This window comes from Ctenocephalides felis, unplaced genomic scaffold, assembly GCF_003426905.1.
Source record: "Ctenocephalides felis isolate EL2017-DRISC unplaced genomic scaffold, ASM342690v1 CF-g0.4_SCAFFOLD_01170, whole genome shotgun sequence".
In the NCBI taxonomy this organism is placed as follows: domain Eukaryota; kingdom Metazoa; phylum Arthropoda; class Insecta; order Siphonaptera; family Pulicidae; genus Ctenocephalides; species Ctenocephalides felis.
This window is the reverse complement of record NW_020537324.1, coordinates 68,311,937-68,326,999: the sequence shown is the minus strand read 5'-3', so window position 1 is coordinate 68,326,999 and position 15,063 is coordinate 68,311,937. Positions and strand designations below refer to the sequence as shown.

At 28.9% G+C, this 15,063-nt stretch overlaps 2 protein-coding genes across 2 annotated transcripts in view; one reads left to right on the top strand and one right to left on the bottom strand.

The window, feature by feature from the left end:
• LOC113367583 (adhesion G protein-coupled receptor A3-like) overlaps positions 1–3,119 on the top strand; it is a 6,378-nt gene extending 3,259 nt beyond the window's left edge. The window contains 6 exon segments of the mRNA XM_026609177.1: positions 529–944; positions 946–1,249; positions 1,318–1,608; positions 1,677–1,793; positions 1,795–2,067; positions 2,178–3,119. Of these exon segments, the coding sequence (XP_026464962.1) occupies positions 529–944; positions 946–1,249; positions 1,318–1,608; positions 1,677–1,793; positions 1,795–2,067; positions 2,178–3,119 (2,343 nt within the window).
• Positions 3,120–11,513: 8,394 nt separating this feature from the next.
• Positions 11,514–14,925, bottom strand: LOC113366477 (histone H4 transcription factor-like). The gene is made up of 6 exons (XM_026608084.1): positions 14,845–14,925; positions 14,622–14,774; positions 14,064–14,271; positions 12,848–13,180; positions 11,888–12,027; positions 11,514–11,823 (listed from the first exon to the last, which is right to left on the bottom strand). The coding sequence occupies exons 2-5, from the start codon at positions 14,677–14,679 to the stop codon at positions 11,934–11,936; spliced, it is 693 nt and encodes a 230-aa protein (XP_026463869.1). The 5' UTR covers positions 14,680–14,774; positions 14,845–14,925; the 3' UTR covers positions 11,514–11,823; positions 11,888–11,933.
• Positions 14,926–15,063: the final 138 nt, after the last annotated feature.

Genomic DNA, 15,063 nt, shown 5'->3' with positions numbered 1-15,063 from the left:
AGCTCCTTCTTCACATAATCTTCTAGTTGGCATGTTTGAAAAATAATAACTTTTTTCCCATATTAAATAAGAACGGCTCGGAAAATTTTAATATACTATCATGTATAGTTGGAGTAAAAATAGGTAATAAATAGGATACGATATTTATATGAGTTCATTTTGATTCAAATTAACATGTATTTTTAGAAAATCAAACCATTAAAATCTAAATGAACCGATACAAATTATGCTACGACTGCCGAATTTTATGCGGGGCGATAGAGCTCCAATACCTGTCTGGTGGAATCAGCAATTGCTATTGGGACATGGAGATTGGTCAATGGAAGGATGCCACTTATCTTACACTAATAATGAATTGTTCATATTCACTTGTGATAATGTTGGATATTATGCACTTATGCAAGAACCATCTATAGCTAATTCTAGCAGGTGATGATTTGTTAATTATTTATAATTATGAAGACTGTACTTTTAGTTAATTGATAATTTCTCCAATTACAGCAATGAACCGATGGGTGCCAAGTTTAGATTCCTGCATTTAGTGTACATTGGAAGCTGTTTACAATTATCTGTTTGATGATTACCATTGTAACATATATAATTTACTTCAATGCTATTTTGATGCCAAGAAAGACAAAACATTCATTGATTAACACTTGGATTGCTATGTTGTTACTCTGCTTATCGTTTACATTAGGCATTTTTCAAACCGAGTCAAGATTATTATGCCAGACCGCCGGAATTATACAGCACTACTTATTTTTATCATGCCTTTTGTGGATGTCTGTAACAGTCAGTGATATGTATAAAAGACTTTCTGCTAAGGATCCTGTTTTATCAGATGATTTATTACAATCAGAACCACCAATCCCTAAACCAATAGTTGGTTTGTACCTGCTAGGATGGGGAGTTTCTCTCATAGTATGTGGTATTTCTGGTGCAGTCTGCATCTTTCGATTATTGCTTCTTATCATCCAAAGCATCGTTAACTACAGTTTTTGTTCCAATGTCAGGAATGATATTATTTATTATATCGATGTTTTTAATAGTTTGCTGGGCTATCAGACGCTATGATATGTTAGGACATATGTCGGAAGGAACTCAGGCAACAGAAAACGTTGATATAGAATTGCTCGAACCTCAAACGGTGACAAGTGGTGGTAGACAGAGTGCGCAAAGTATTTCAACGCCTACATCGTGCGAAATGGAAGACCAAGAGAATTCTCCGAAAATTCAATTAAAAGCGCATGTAATAGTGTTTTTTTACATTGCTGCATGTGGTCCACTGCAGCAGTTTATATCAGCAGGCCTCTGAAGCACCTAGTAATATACGATGAGGATATATTCGGCTCGCTGTATGGTATTTCAGCATCAATATGTGGAGTTTTCATATTGTTTTTCTATAGTGTTGCGCGTAGCGATGTTCGCAGCCAATTGGAGACCATGATATGTTGCCCGAAAGGTCAAAAGCGTTGGTGTCGTTCGAGAACAATTTCCGACGCCACTTCAAATAATAAACCTCAGCAGGTAGAACTATTAGGCAGTGTCCCTTTACAGCCAATATCCAATCAAGACGCGGCAGCACTTGCTCTAAGTCAATCTTTACACGCAAGTTCTGGGAAAACCATCAACGTAACAGTGGTAACGCTCGGGATTTAATCCCTAATGACCCACAGGCTGTTGTAATTCATCGTAAGCACTACAGATCCACTGATTCTCCAATGAGTTTTGCAGAAAATCAAAATGGTGCAGAGATGTTCTACAATCCCAATCAGAGCAACGTAGCGCGAAAATTTTTTCAAAAAACAAAAACGCCACATGAAGCACAATAACTTAGAAATCCATCGACTAACAGATGGATCAAAGAGTGATGGAGGTTCCATTATTTTCAAGCCTCGTTCGGCATTGGAAGCCGGCGTTATGACTACGAATATATTTGCTACTAGTTCTAAAGTTAATAATATAAACATTCATGCCGAACAGAAGCCTTGTAATAAAGAGGTTCAGAAGCATTGCAATATATTATCTGACACAGAGTCAGATTTCATAGAAAGAATAAGTCCTCATGCAATACATTTCATACCCGCCTCGGACGGGATGTGTGTTTCCATGAAGCACAAGAAAAGCAATAACGTTGCCAAATATATACAAACGTACCAGAAACTTCTTTACCGGAGCATCAGAGGGTACCTTTGGTTAAAAATGACTTTGCTTCAATGTCTTCTGAAGATACAAAAATTTTGCGGCCAATATCCTCCAAAATCTTATGTGAAAGTTCTTATGATCCGACACCGAGTGTTTATTCTGAGCTAGATAGCACTTTAGAAGAAAAGAAAGACTTTAGTAGCAATCTAGGCCCTTGTCACTCACCAAAGTCTTTTCTAGATTTTGATGAACTTAATCACACTCCAACCAAAAACAATGAATTTATGAGTGTAAAACAAGACCATAATAATAAATCTGAAAGTCCAATTTTGTTCCCTTCTAATATTGTCAATTTATATGACCATAAATCTGACAACGCCGAATATTTACGGTCAAGCAGCCCCTTACTAGAAGATTTCATAAACTATCATCAAGCAGATGAATTTGAACCCAATTTTGATAGTGACTGCAACTATGTGCAATATCCTACTTCAGAATTAAGTATAAAAAGTCACGGCTTATATGCCCCTCAACCAGAAATAGGTGGGAACGATTTAAATATGACTTTGATAAATGAAGCTGATCTAAGATGCATCCAAAATCGCGTCCACGACAACGATTTTCCTTATCAGCCATCAGAAATAAGTGCTATAAGTTCTTTAACCAATGACAACATACGTTCAGGTAAAACATATCAAAACTGTTCCCCATATAGACAATCGTCAGCTAGTTTGAATAGTGTGAGTGACATCATGCAAAGTTCCCAGTATCAAGATTATGCCCAAGTGCATAGTACCTCTATCGATGATCTTTATGAACAAATCAAGTGTAGACCAAGACCAAGAACCAGATCATCGGCTTATTATGTCAACAGTGAAAATTTCAAATCCCCCCATTCAAGATCTATGGAATGTGATTTGAATAGTCATGAGAGAAATGACTTTGATGTGAAGAACGATAAATACGAAAGCTAGTAAATTTATCATGCTCAAGTTTAATATGTATTGTAATTTCTAAACTGTAACCGATGTACCTTAACAGAAAGAACAATCATGTTTAATATAAGAACTGCAGAAATTTTAATTACAAGACTAAATAATTAAGACTGACTATATTCTGCATTTTATAAATATAAAGAAACTATTTTATTATATGTCTATTAATAATCATATGTATAATTTATGTCGAAAGTGATTCTAATTGCAATTAAAATAAATATGTATTTTTTATATATTGTCTGATTTAAGTCTGTAAGTATGAAAGTAAAGTAAAAATCAGTATTTTATATATGTAAAAATCATGTAAACATTTATAAATGTAGATTTGTGATAAATATTTTAAATAAACCAGAAATATGTTCAAAATGAAATTGTGTAATTTTTTAACAGGGCTGCGCACACATGTATACATATATATTCCATACTAGATGACCCGACAGACGTTGTCCTGTGCCCATGTCTACAATTTTTTAATATAATATACTAATATTTTCCGTTTACTAAAATTAATTATTGCTTATTAAATTACTCTTCACGCCAAAATGCATATACATTTATAATATGAGTGATGTTAAATGTAGAACTGTCTTAAATAAAATGATGAGTCTCGATTCCCGCACTATATTGGGAATTGAAGTCTTTTAAACGGTATAATATAACCATAACCATAAAAACTATATTGAAGAAAAAACTATATTGAAAATTCAATATCCGAATCTTGTGTTGGAGCCCATCGCATTAAAATTAGGACCGCCCTGATTAATACTTAATTTCATATTTTAAGTGGATTAATTTGTCATATCCTGTTCATGTGTGTATCATTCAATCTGCCATACATATACTGTATCTTAAATTATTTAAATTTCTGGCACATCTCAGCTGCTTTCTGGCAATAATAATGTAGACATTTCATTTTTCTTATTCATAATCATAAATTTATTATACATATTCTAATATTGTCTAGATTCATAAGTAAATTGAATTTTTTGGCAGATGATAGTTTTCATTCATTCATTTTAAATGCAAAAAATGACGTGTCGTTTTTTGCAATTTTTGCCATTTATTTCTACAGTATTGCACATACATCCCAGTACTTTATAATCACATACATGCTAGAAAATATCCTTAACAAACTTGAGAAAGATTAATCAAAATCCGCATATTTGTTTAGAAGGAGTATAGAGTGAGTGCTTGTAAATTTAATATGAACTTTATATAATAACAATAAAGCTCAAATTGATTCTTTTAGTTAAAAAACGTTTGTATGAAAAAAACAAAAGGGCTGTTTTTAGGGTTTTCCCGGCAATTATTCGATTTTTTCTTGCCGTAAGAACCATCCTTGGACTTCAACAAACATTTTAAAAAAAATAATTGGCCAAATTGGTCCAGGCGTTGTTGAATTATGCGCTTAGCAACAAATTTTGCGATCCATTTTTATATATAAGATAAGTCTTTTTAAAAAATATCAATTGAAAATCGCATCAACTAGTTTTTAGTAAAAGAAATAACTTTATTTTCAAAATAAGCATTTGAGATTCGAGTTCATCATCTAAATATCTGAATATGAATTCTTATTCATTAAGTTGATAATTTACACAGCTGGCCTCAAGACAAAATGCTACTTACAATTACCAGTTAAATTGAAAATTTAGTTTTAATTAAAAATAATACTTTTAAAAAAAGTTTTACACAGAGTATTTAAAAAATTTAAATGTATAAAATTTTATTAAACTTACATGCAAAAACAAACGTTTCCAATAAAAATAAAATAAATTATTCAATTATTTTATGGAAAACAAAAGTAAAATTATGCCTTAAGGTAAGTTGCATTAACCGAAAAGTGCAAATAATCAACGTAATAAATATAGAATTATATCTCAAGGTATCAGTAAATTAAATTATGTACATCGATTTGCTCTTTTAATGTTGAAAACTATTGTAAATTTTATTATATTAGGAACAAAGACACGCTTAGGGCATACGAATGTTGTAAGTAACTTTGATCCGTTATTTCAGACTTATTTAAACGTTTTATTTTATAATAAATTTGTGCATGATTACCTAATTTTCTATAATAGGTATTTATAGAAATTTTTTTCATATATAATATTCCAGTTAATAGTTCATAAATTAAAAACTATCTATTGAAACTTACTTCAAATTTGTTCCTCCATTACTAATTTTATAAGTGTAAGTAACTTTTCTCTCAGGGTCCCGAATACCACCATAAACTTTGGAAGAAATCAATCTTACTGGAGTCAACATCATAAGCTGGTCTACCACTAACTGCTAAACTGCACAAAATCTCCTAAAAATTTAGTAAAATTATAGTAATGAAATAAAATAATAAATTTAGAATTTTGTTTACTTGGTGAATCTATTTTGATTGGCAACTAAGTAAGTGCTGCTTTCACTCTTAGATGAAAAATAAATCGAAAACGTGATGTATTCCGTCATTGACATCACACATCTTTAAACACTCGGCAAAAATTATTGGAGCTTGGTGGGGATCTTTCACCACATTTAGGATTATATGCTAGAGTACTGACCCCGCACCATCTAATTTCAATCTTCACAAAACTTTTAATTTGAAACGATTCAATTTGACAAATTGTATCTGATTCAGTTTTTTACCAATAAAAACCAAAAGTTTCAATAAAGTGGAAAGATGCTGCTTGAAAGATGACAAAATGCCCAATGCATTACATAATAAAGTTATTTAGTTCCATGGAAAAATATGTTTGATTTTCAAAACAAACAAACACTCGCACTTAGTTGCCCAGCTGATACAATAAAATTGCTTAGTTGGAAAAGAAATATGACTAATATTATCACTCAAAATAGAAATATCACTCAAATGACTAATATTAACTTAATGCCTAACAGATTTATTATGTTGTCGCTACACAAGGGATAATATTTAATCAATTAGGGATCGTTCAAGTATTATGTAAACAGGTTTATTACAATTATTTACTCCCCCCCCCCCTGTAATACTTGAACGGCCCCTTATAATATTCACAGAGATTACCTAATATTAAAAGTTTTCATGTCACTTACTAGAACAATAAGATGCAGCGAGTGATGTTCACGAATAATGCTGATTTATTATTTCTGCTTCAAGTAAATACACCAATAATGCTTTCAATAAATATCATCTTTCTTCCTTAACAATTAACTAGAATCCTGTACTGTAGCTTAATGACATTGAGCACTATTTCCCTAAAAAATTAACCATTAATATAAAATGCATTCATTTTGTCAAAACAATTATAAAAACTTACCAAGACGTAGCAATTCTTCCTTACAAACTGCTTAGGTCGGTTATACTTTTTCTTGTATTTAATACTTTTCTCCATTCTTATAAACTGGCACTGTAGTTAGAAATAATTAAAACACAATTACACTATAACCTTATTTAATCTTGCCATGTGTTCGCAATGACAGTTCAACTGCAAATGACGGCCATGTTCTTCTCAAGGAGCTGTCAAAAGTTAACAGGAGCCCAGAATTCTATTAGACAGGGACGCACTTTGAACAACTTTAAATATTTTGAACAATTATGTAAATTATTTTGAATAATATGTTTTACATATTTGTAAAAGATCTAAAAAATATTATTATAACAAATGCACTTGTTCAAATATTCACGAATTGTTCACGCATTGACAGTCAAACGACAGATGTCCGCAAAGGTTTTAGATCTGTCAAAAGTTAACAGGAGCCCAGGATTTTATTAAGCAGGGCCACACTTTGAACAACTTTAAATATTTTGATTATTTTAAACAGTCCAAACCACAAAATATTATAATAGCACTTGCTCAGATATTCACAAATAAATAAATTTCTCAACTGCTTTGAATAGTTATCAAATCATTGCACTGCATAAATAGTTTATTCACTGCCCTGTATCGTAAAATATATTAAATCACTACACTGCTTTAAAAACTATTAATTAAAAGTTAAATCAATCATATTAATGTATTCGCTACTACATGTCGTTTGAAAGCAACGCACTTTCACAATTATCGTATGCATTCTGCATATTATCATTATTTTCAATGTTTCGTAGCTCAAATACAATAACATTAACGCTAAAATAACATTCCAATCACCAAAACTTATTAAAATATCTCAAATCAATAAATCACATATTTCTTTCAAATAAATATTCTAAATAATTACCCCTAACATTTCAGCAGACGGTCCTGCGAATTCGAACGAAATTTCATTCCGGGATGTGACTGTTCCCCTGGCAGAATGAATCGATTTAGTACGAAAATGTTCCATGGAAACGTCAAATCATACAAAATCTCGTATGAAGCGTCTCGAAGTATTAGGAGCGCAGACGCAATTTTAGCGCAACCGAAGTGTAAATTAAAATGGCGCTTATATTAAGCAGGGCCGTCTGTTAAAATGTTAGGGGTAATTATTTTGAATATTTAGTTGAAATAAATATGCTTTTTATAGTTTTGGACTATTTTAATCAGTTTTGTTCATTGTAATATTATTTTAAGATTATTATCATTATAATTGAGCTACTAGATATAAAAAAATAATAAATATTCAAAATATATAATTAAATATTTATATTTGATTAAAATATAATATTTAGCATGGCTATTAATTATAATTTGCTAAAAGCAACTTGAAAAATTCAATAATGTGCACATAAAATTTATAATAAAAGAAAAATTATATTATTTGTACTTTTATTTATATAATTACAAGTTTTGGCATTTAATGAGTTAAATTAATATATATCTTGTCCTATTCGAGAAGCATTCTTTTAAATATTATATTACAGTAGATTGCACTAATGCAATTGTAATACGTCTATTAAATTCAAATTATCGCTATCATTCATATTCTTTAAAGATAAATTTAAAGTTAAGATGCACTGAATTAATTTCATTGCTTTGATACAAATATTCATGGATTTCGTAATAGAATTATGTTAATTTATAAGTAAATTAATTTATAAGTATGTAATATATAATAAATAAAAGATTCTTAAATCAAGTATAAATCATATTATATGTAAATCTAACAAGAATAGTTAAAATTAATAACTAATTATAATGATTATTATAACATTATACAAACACATTTCTTTTTTAGCTTTTTAAGCACTTTGTTCAATCACACACATTCTAAGTTTAAATTTTAGAACTAATCAGTTGTATGTACAACTTGCCAGAATATAATGGCACTTTTGATCTTAACATTACAAATATATTTACTTAATTACTATTAGCTACAATTTAAATATCAATAATGCACATGCATTACATCATGAGTTTTATAAAAATTAGTTTTAAACAGATTATAAAAAAATCTATGAGAGATTACTTCACTTATATATAAGTGCATCATATGTAATTAAAATTAGTCATTTACACTGTTGTAGCAAAGTACAAAGACAACTTCCTTTATACATCATAATATTCTTGATAAATGTTACATCTTCTTTATTCGTCCTTAGTTACATCTGCAAGATGTCGACGGATTTCAAATCAATTATCAGTAAATATTTGCTTTACGAAAGGTCCAGCTAGAGGTACTCCTACAGTCTGCATTCGAGGTGGTCCACTGCAAGTTTCTAGACTCAGAAGATACTCAGGATTGTTTATTGTAAGCATGAAATCTAGATAGACACGTTGCTCTGGATTATTGCAAATTCCATAATGGAATAGACTATGTTGTAATAATAAATAATAAATTGTAGTCTTACTAGTAATATTCATTAACTAAAGAACTGTATTGTTATATAAAGTACATGCAATGATCAAAAATTTAAACTAATTATTCTATATTTACCATTGAGATCTATGTAAGCTCTGAGTGCTTGCATTGTATCAAATAATAATCTTCACCTAATGGTCAGTCTTATTTTATTCTTTGTACAGGTGCTTCTTCTCGTTCATATCAACTTCATCTTTCAAAAAATTGCTGCAATACCTTTTCTACATGCCACTACAGAAACTATACAAAATAACTTGAAATCATATTTTTTATATTATTATTATACAATATTTTCACACCCATATTTTATTTGGAAGCAGATCGTCATATCCAAACTACATTAGTAATTATATTTAAAAAATTCTCTAGCCAATACAATAGAAAACTAAGTATTTTATATTTTTTGTGTATTGAATGATTTGTCTAGAATGTACATGGCTTTGGGTTTATATAAACTATACAATATATACATAAATATTGTTATCAAATTATCAGTTTATATTTCTGAACATTGGATATGAATGGGAATGCTTTTTGTCCAATTAATTTCTGAAATAGGTATTTAGACAAAAGCACAAAGAACTATAAATTTACATTAAGTAAACCAACTATTAAAGTATTAAAAACCAATTCTGAATGTCTGGCTAATAAATTATTGTCAGCTATACGCAGACATGGCGCTGTATTGTAAAATAAAAAAAGTAACAAACAACCGAAGCAATATGTAATTTTGTGCTTATTATTGTATGCGACCTTTAAATAAGAGTGTTATTTTAAATCAGATCAGCAGTAACAGCGATCCTTTATTAATGTAATATTTAAGTAGGAAAAAAATTCTAATAAATGCCTACTCAATATATAAATATTTTATATTATCCATGACAAATGAATAATTAATTATTAGTGTCAGCTAATTGTTTATTTACATTCCCCAATCATGTTAAATCCATATCTGATAACTAATTACAAGTTTAAAGAAAGCGAATTTTTAATTAAAACTATTCACTGATATTAATAATTCTTTAGAATTAGTGCTCGTGCATAATATCTCCAAAGATGAATGGCGTGGATTTTACAATTGCTCCTATATAGAGAATATGACTCAAAAAACTGGTAATTACAAACAATTTGATATTTTTGTCACAATGTTAAGTGCTGGATTATTAAATACCAGTGATAGTATAAAATTAGAGCTTTTAACATTCAAAGATTTAAAAGAATTACATCACAACAAAACATTTGCACGATCCGAAAGAATAGATCTTACTTCAAAAACCAATAAGAGATATTTAATATTGACATACATGTTGAATTTGATGAAATCAATTATCCATTACCCTTAGAATTATAGGTCCACCAGATCCAAAAAAACAAACAGAAAATAATATACAAACTAGAATCTAGATTGAGAAGTATAAAACAAATCTTACAAAATGGAAAACTGAAACGGCTGTGATAAATAAATTAAAAATGGAAATAAAAATTTAAATGCCGAAAATATTTTGCTCAAGCAAAAGCTCAAAACAATGCAAAGCAATACTAAATCCAAAAAAAACATGATTTTGCAAAAAGCATTGATTAAACTTGAGAAAAGTATAACTTTAGAACGAGAAACACATCATCAGTTAGTTCAAAAGTTAAGACTTAACAATTCACGCCTAAAACAGGAACTGAACATTACAAAGCGCAATGAAAAATATTGCTAACAAGTTGAAAGAAATAGTGATGTCTTACGTTCCATAAACAGGAATTATAATTATGGTAATAAGACGAATGCGGGTGGAGAACATGGATCAAGAAAATTGACTCAAATTTATCCGAGAAAAACTAGATGTCATTAGAATCTCCGGATGGAGTACGTACTTCAAGAAGATTCAGTCAAACTAATTCTACCAAAAGTAGAAGCCATTCACAATCATCTAACTCCTCAAGAAAATCTATATTTACTTTGACATCAGATAAAAGATCTAGATCTTCCTCTGTGGGACATTGCTACTCTCTAAATAGCTTACAAAATTTTAGTTGCAATTCTGCAAGTACCAGACGATCATGTAGCTTGAGAAATCTTTCAAATTGCAAAATAAGCAGCTCGAGTAATTCATTAGCAAACCATAGAGCAAGAAGTAGAAGCTTGGAAAATACAAAAAACCCTAAACTCAAAAACGTAGTAAACAGATGCAATAGATCAATGAGTATTCAAGAAGGATTAAAGAAGCAGCAACAACTTTCTGCTGTTAGAAAATTATTTTGAACCAAATTTCTACCACCTTATTTCCACTAACTTATCACAAAACTCTTGAAATATAAACTATATCAAATATAATATGACTTTCATGCTGTACTAAAATAGTTTTTAAGGGCGTTATAAGGAATCTTGTTTAAAAGTTTTCAAAGTTAAACTATTCAAGATTAATTGTAGTAGAGGTTTTTTCAAAATTTAAATTATTTTCAAAGATATAACTAAAATCATCCTCTTTTAAATGATATTTGTTATAAAACGTCCTCAGTATCATCATTGAATAAAGAAAAATATTGATAAGAAATAAGTAGATTATTAGTTAATTTATTAATTAATATGCATAAAGGTATTCACCTATCAATCCTCATTGTGAAATACTTGGGACTTAATAACATTTCCTTTTTCATCTACATCATCCAAAGTTATAATTATAGGTTTCTTATCACTAATATAACGCTTCATCACAGAGAAATCTTCAATACTTCCTAAATTAGAATCAGTCTGATTTGATTCATTTTCTACAAGCCAATCAGTTTCAGTCTTCAAGGGAGGATCACAATTATTTTTCGTTCTATATCTTTTCCTTGTCTCTGTGCTTTTCTTTGAATTTCTTTTTTTATTAGAAATGGTTGGTTTTATATTATCTGATGTTTGCACTATGATATTTGTAACATCTGACATGGTCGCTGGAACCTCCTGGAATTTCAATTAATATAGTGTATAAAATGTAAAGTTTTTAAATTTTTCAGTCTTTACTTACAATTTTGACATCATAATCGTGATTTGCGGATTTTAGAAGTTCATTATTAAATGGGTGTATTCAAAGTATTTTCACTGAGTTCAATATTTTCATACCGCATAGTTTGCAAACGATAATAACCATCAGATTCCACTCTATACCTATAGATAATATTCATAACTATGAGAAAGCAAATATTCATTATATAAGCATAATTGTTTTATCTTATATATATAAATTTCTTCTGTAATAATGTATGAAAGGATACTCTTCCTAAACGATTATTCAGATTTTGATAAATCTTTTTTGAAGTTTGTTAAGAAAAATTTTAAGGATGTTGTGATTATAGTAATATAGTTAGATTGTAGAAATAAATGGAAATAATTACTTAAAACCGCTTATCATTGTTTGACATTGAAAATATTTAAGGCATTGAAAACAAATGAAAACTGTCATCTGCCAAAAACTTCAATTCACTTATGAGCCTAGACAATATTAGAATATGTATAATTAGTTCATGATTATGAATAAGAAAAATGTAATGCCTACATTATTATTGCCAAAAAACAGCTGAGATGTGCCAAAAATTAAAATAATATAAGATACAGTATATATATATATATTGTTATACAGTTTAAAAGACTTCAATTTCCAATATAGTGTGGAAATTGAGACTCATTATTTTATTTAAAGCAGTTCTACATTTATCATCGCTCATATTGATGTATATGCATGTATAAACAATAATTATTATTTTTAGGTAAATGGTAAATATTAGTAAAGGATATTAAAAAATTGTAGACGTGGGTACCGGACACATCTTTTGGGTCATCTAGTATATATATATATATATAATATATATATATATACACCTGTATAATTATGATAAAATGTTTTCAGACATCCATCTAATAATAAGAAATTGTGCGGAGGTGACTGTATACAAATTTCCAACAAAATAATACCAACTAATTTACTCACGTGAACCGAGAATGTCCCGGTGGCCAGTGGAACCCATGATTCTTAATCAGATGCTTTGTGAGCTCAGAGCCGCGTATAAATCTCTGCTTGCACTTATATACATGACAGCAGTATGCAAACTGAGCATTTTCTTCAATATCAGAATCTGGATCAACTTCACTCTGATTTTCATCATTGCTTGAGGTCAAACGAGCTCTTTGATGGGTCAGAGTGTGTTTTGTCAAACCAGGCAGAGAGCGACAACGGAAATCACAATCCTCAAAGTCACATGCATATTTCTTGACGTCATCATGTGTGTTCATGTGCAATCGTAGATCACGTTTGGTAACACACCTAACAAATAATGATTAGTTTTTATTATAAGAAAGTATTTAGTGATACAATTATTAACTCTTAATAACTCTCTATTAATAATAATAAGTTAATAATGTAAGCAGTAAGAAAATAGAATGAAGTGAATATACCACACTTAAGAATAGAATAATATTTAACCAACAATTTGAAAAATAAAGATTATATAAAATATTAATTTTATGATGTTATAGATGTTATATATTGAATGTACTACATTCAAGAATAGAATAATATTCATTTGTTTGGCATTTAACAGGGAATATTTAGCAAGTTGATCTCAGATTATAAAGTGCTCATATGAACTAGATTTAAATATTAATATTATGTTATATACAAAAAAAAACATAAATAGTGAATAATCCAACAGACCGAAGCATATGAATAGAAAGCAAAACAATTACAAAGTTTATTGCACAAGAGTCTTAGAATATTAGTCCATTACAGTCTAATCATGTTATATTTATACTTAGTCATATATTATTTAATATTTACCAAGTAGAATATATGTTTATGATATTCAAATATTTATGTTATATATTGTGATGCCAATGCTAGAAAACCAATATTGGCAAAATCAATATTGGTCAGACCAATATTGGCAACTACAATTTAGTGCAGTTAATTCAAATGAGTTTGAAAAAATTCTATTCGAAACCATAGGGTTTAGATTTAATTGAAAGCGGTAACTTTGTTTTTCAAATAAACAGTTGAACATTTTATCTAAATATCTATATTTCAATTTCGATTGATTAAGTCAATTCTTACACATTTTGGAAAGTTCATGCAACTTGCCTTAAGGCTAAATGCCACTTTCAACTAGTTTATTAATTATTTGAATTATAATTGAAAATGAAATACTCACGCATGATCGCAGAGGTAACATTTAAAAACTCTGTCATCGACATGGCGATATCTAATATGTTTGGCCAAAGCAGAAGGTGTTGTGCATGTCATATCACATAATGAACATTTATAATTATTAATATGCAAACGCATATGATCTCGTAATAAACGGTTGGATGGAAAAAATTTACTACAATTTCTGCAGAGAAAGTTCTTCTTAGCACAAACTAAAATGAATAAAATAAACTGATTTTTATAATATAAAAAATTATATATTTGAATAAATATTATAAGATTAAATAATTTCAATAAAAAATAGTTCATTTTAAATACTTTTTTCATTTCTTAATGAAGTTATTTCAAAGAAATTGTTAATATATTTTTAATACTTCATCATTTTATCATTTTCATGATTTTAGTTATTTTTTTTACTTTCCCTTTTCACTAATGAAAAGGAGTATTAGAATATCTGTACTTAATAATCTTGAACACAAATATAAAAAATTTAAGTATAATTTATTATATTAAATATGAGTAAACTGAATTATTTTGTAATAAAATATCTAAAAATACTTACGCTCAATAGGAATTTGCCTTAAACAATGATCTGCTAATTTGGTATTATTAGAAAACATAGTTCCACAATGAACACAAGCTACAACTTTTTCTCCAGAATGAGCACGACAATGTTCTGATAGATGAACACATCTTGCACGTTTAACTTTACATCCTAGAAACATTATAAAATAAATGAATTAGAATGAATTAATAAAAATAAAGAGATCATTATTTTAGTATACCTCTCCAGCCACAATAAAAATTAGTATCCTTCTTGTTAGTAGATTGGCTTGCTAGGACATGACACTTTATGTGGTCATAAAATTCCTACAAATAAATTTCTATTGTAAATCATTTTTATATTTATTAAAATAAAATTAATATTTCAAATGGTAGAAAAACAAAGCAGAATTATTTTATGAATGTAAAATATATAATTATTCATGTAATTTAATAAATAT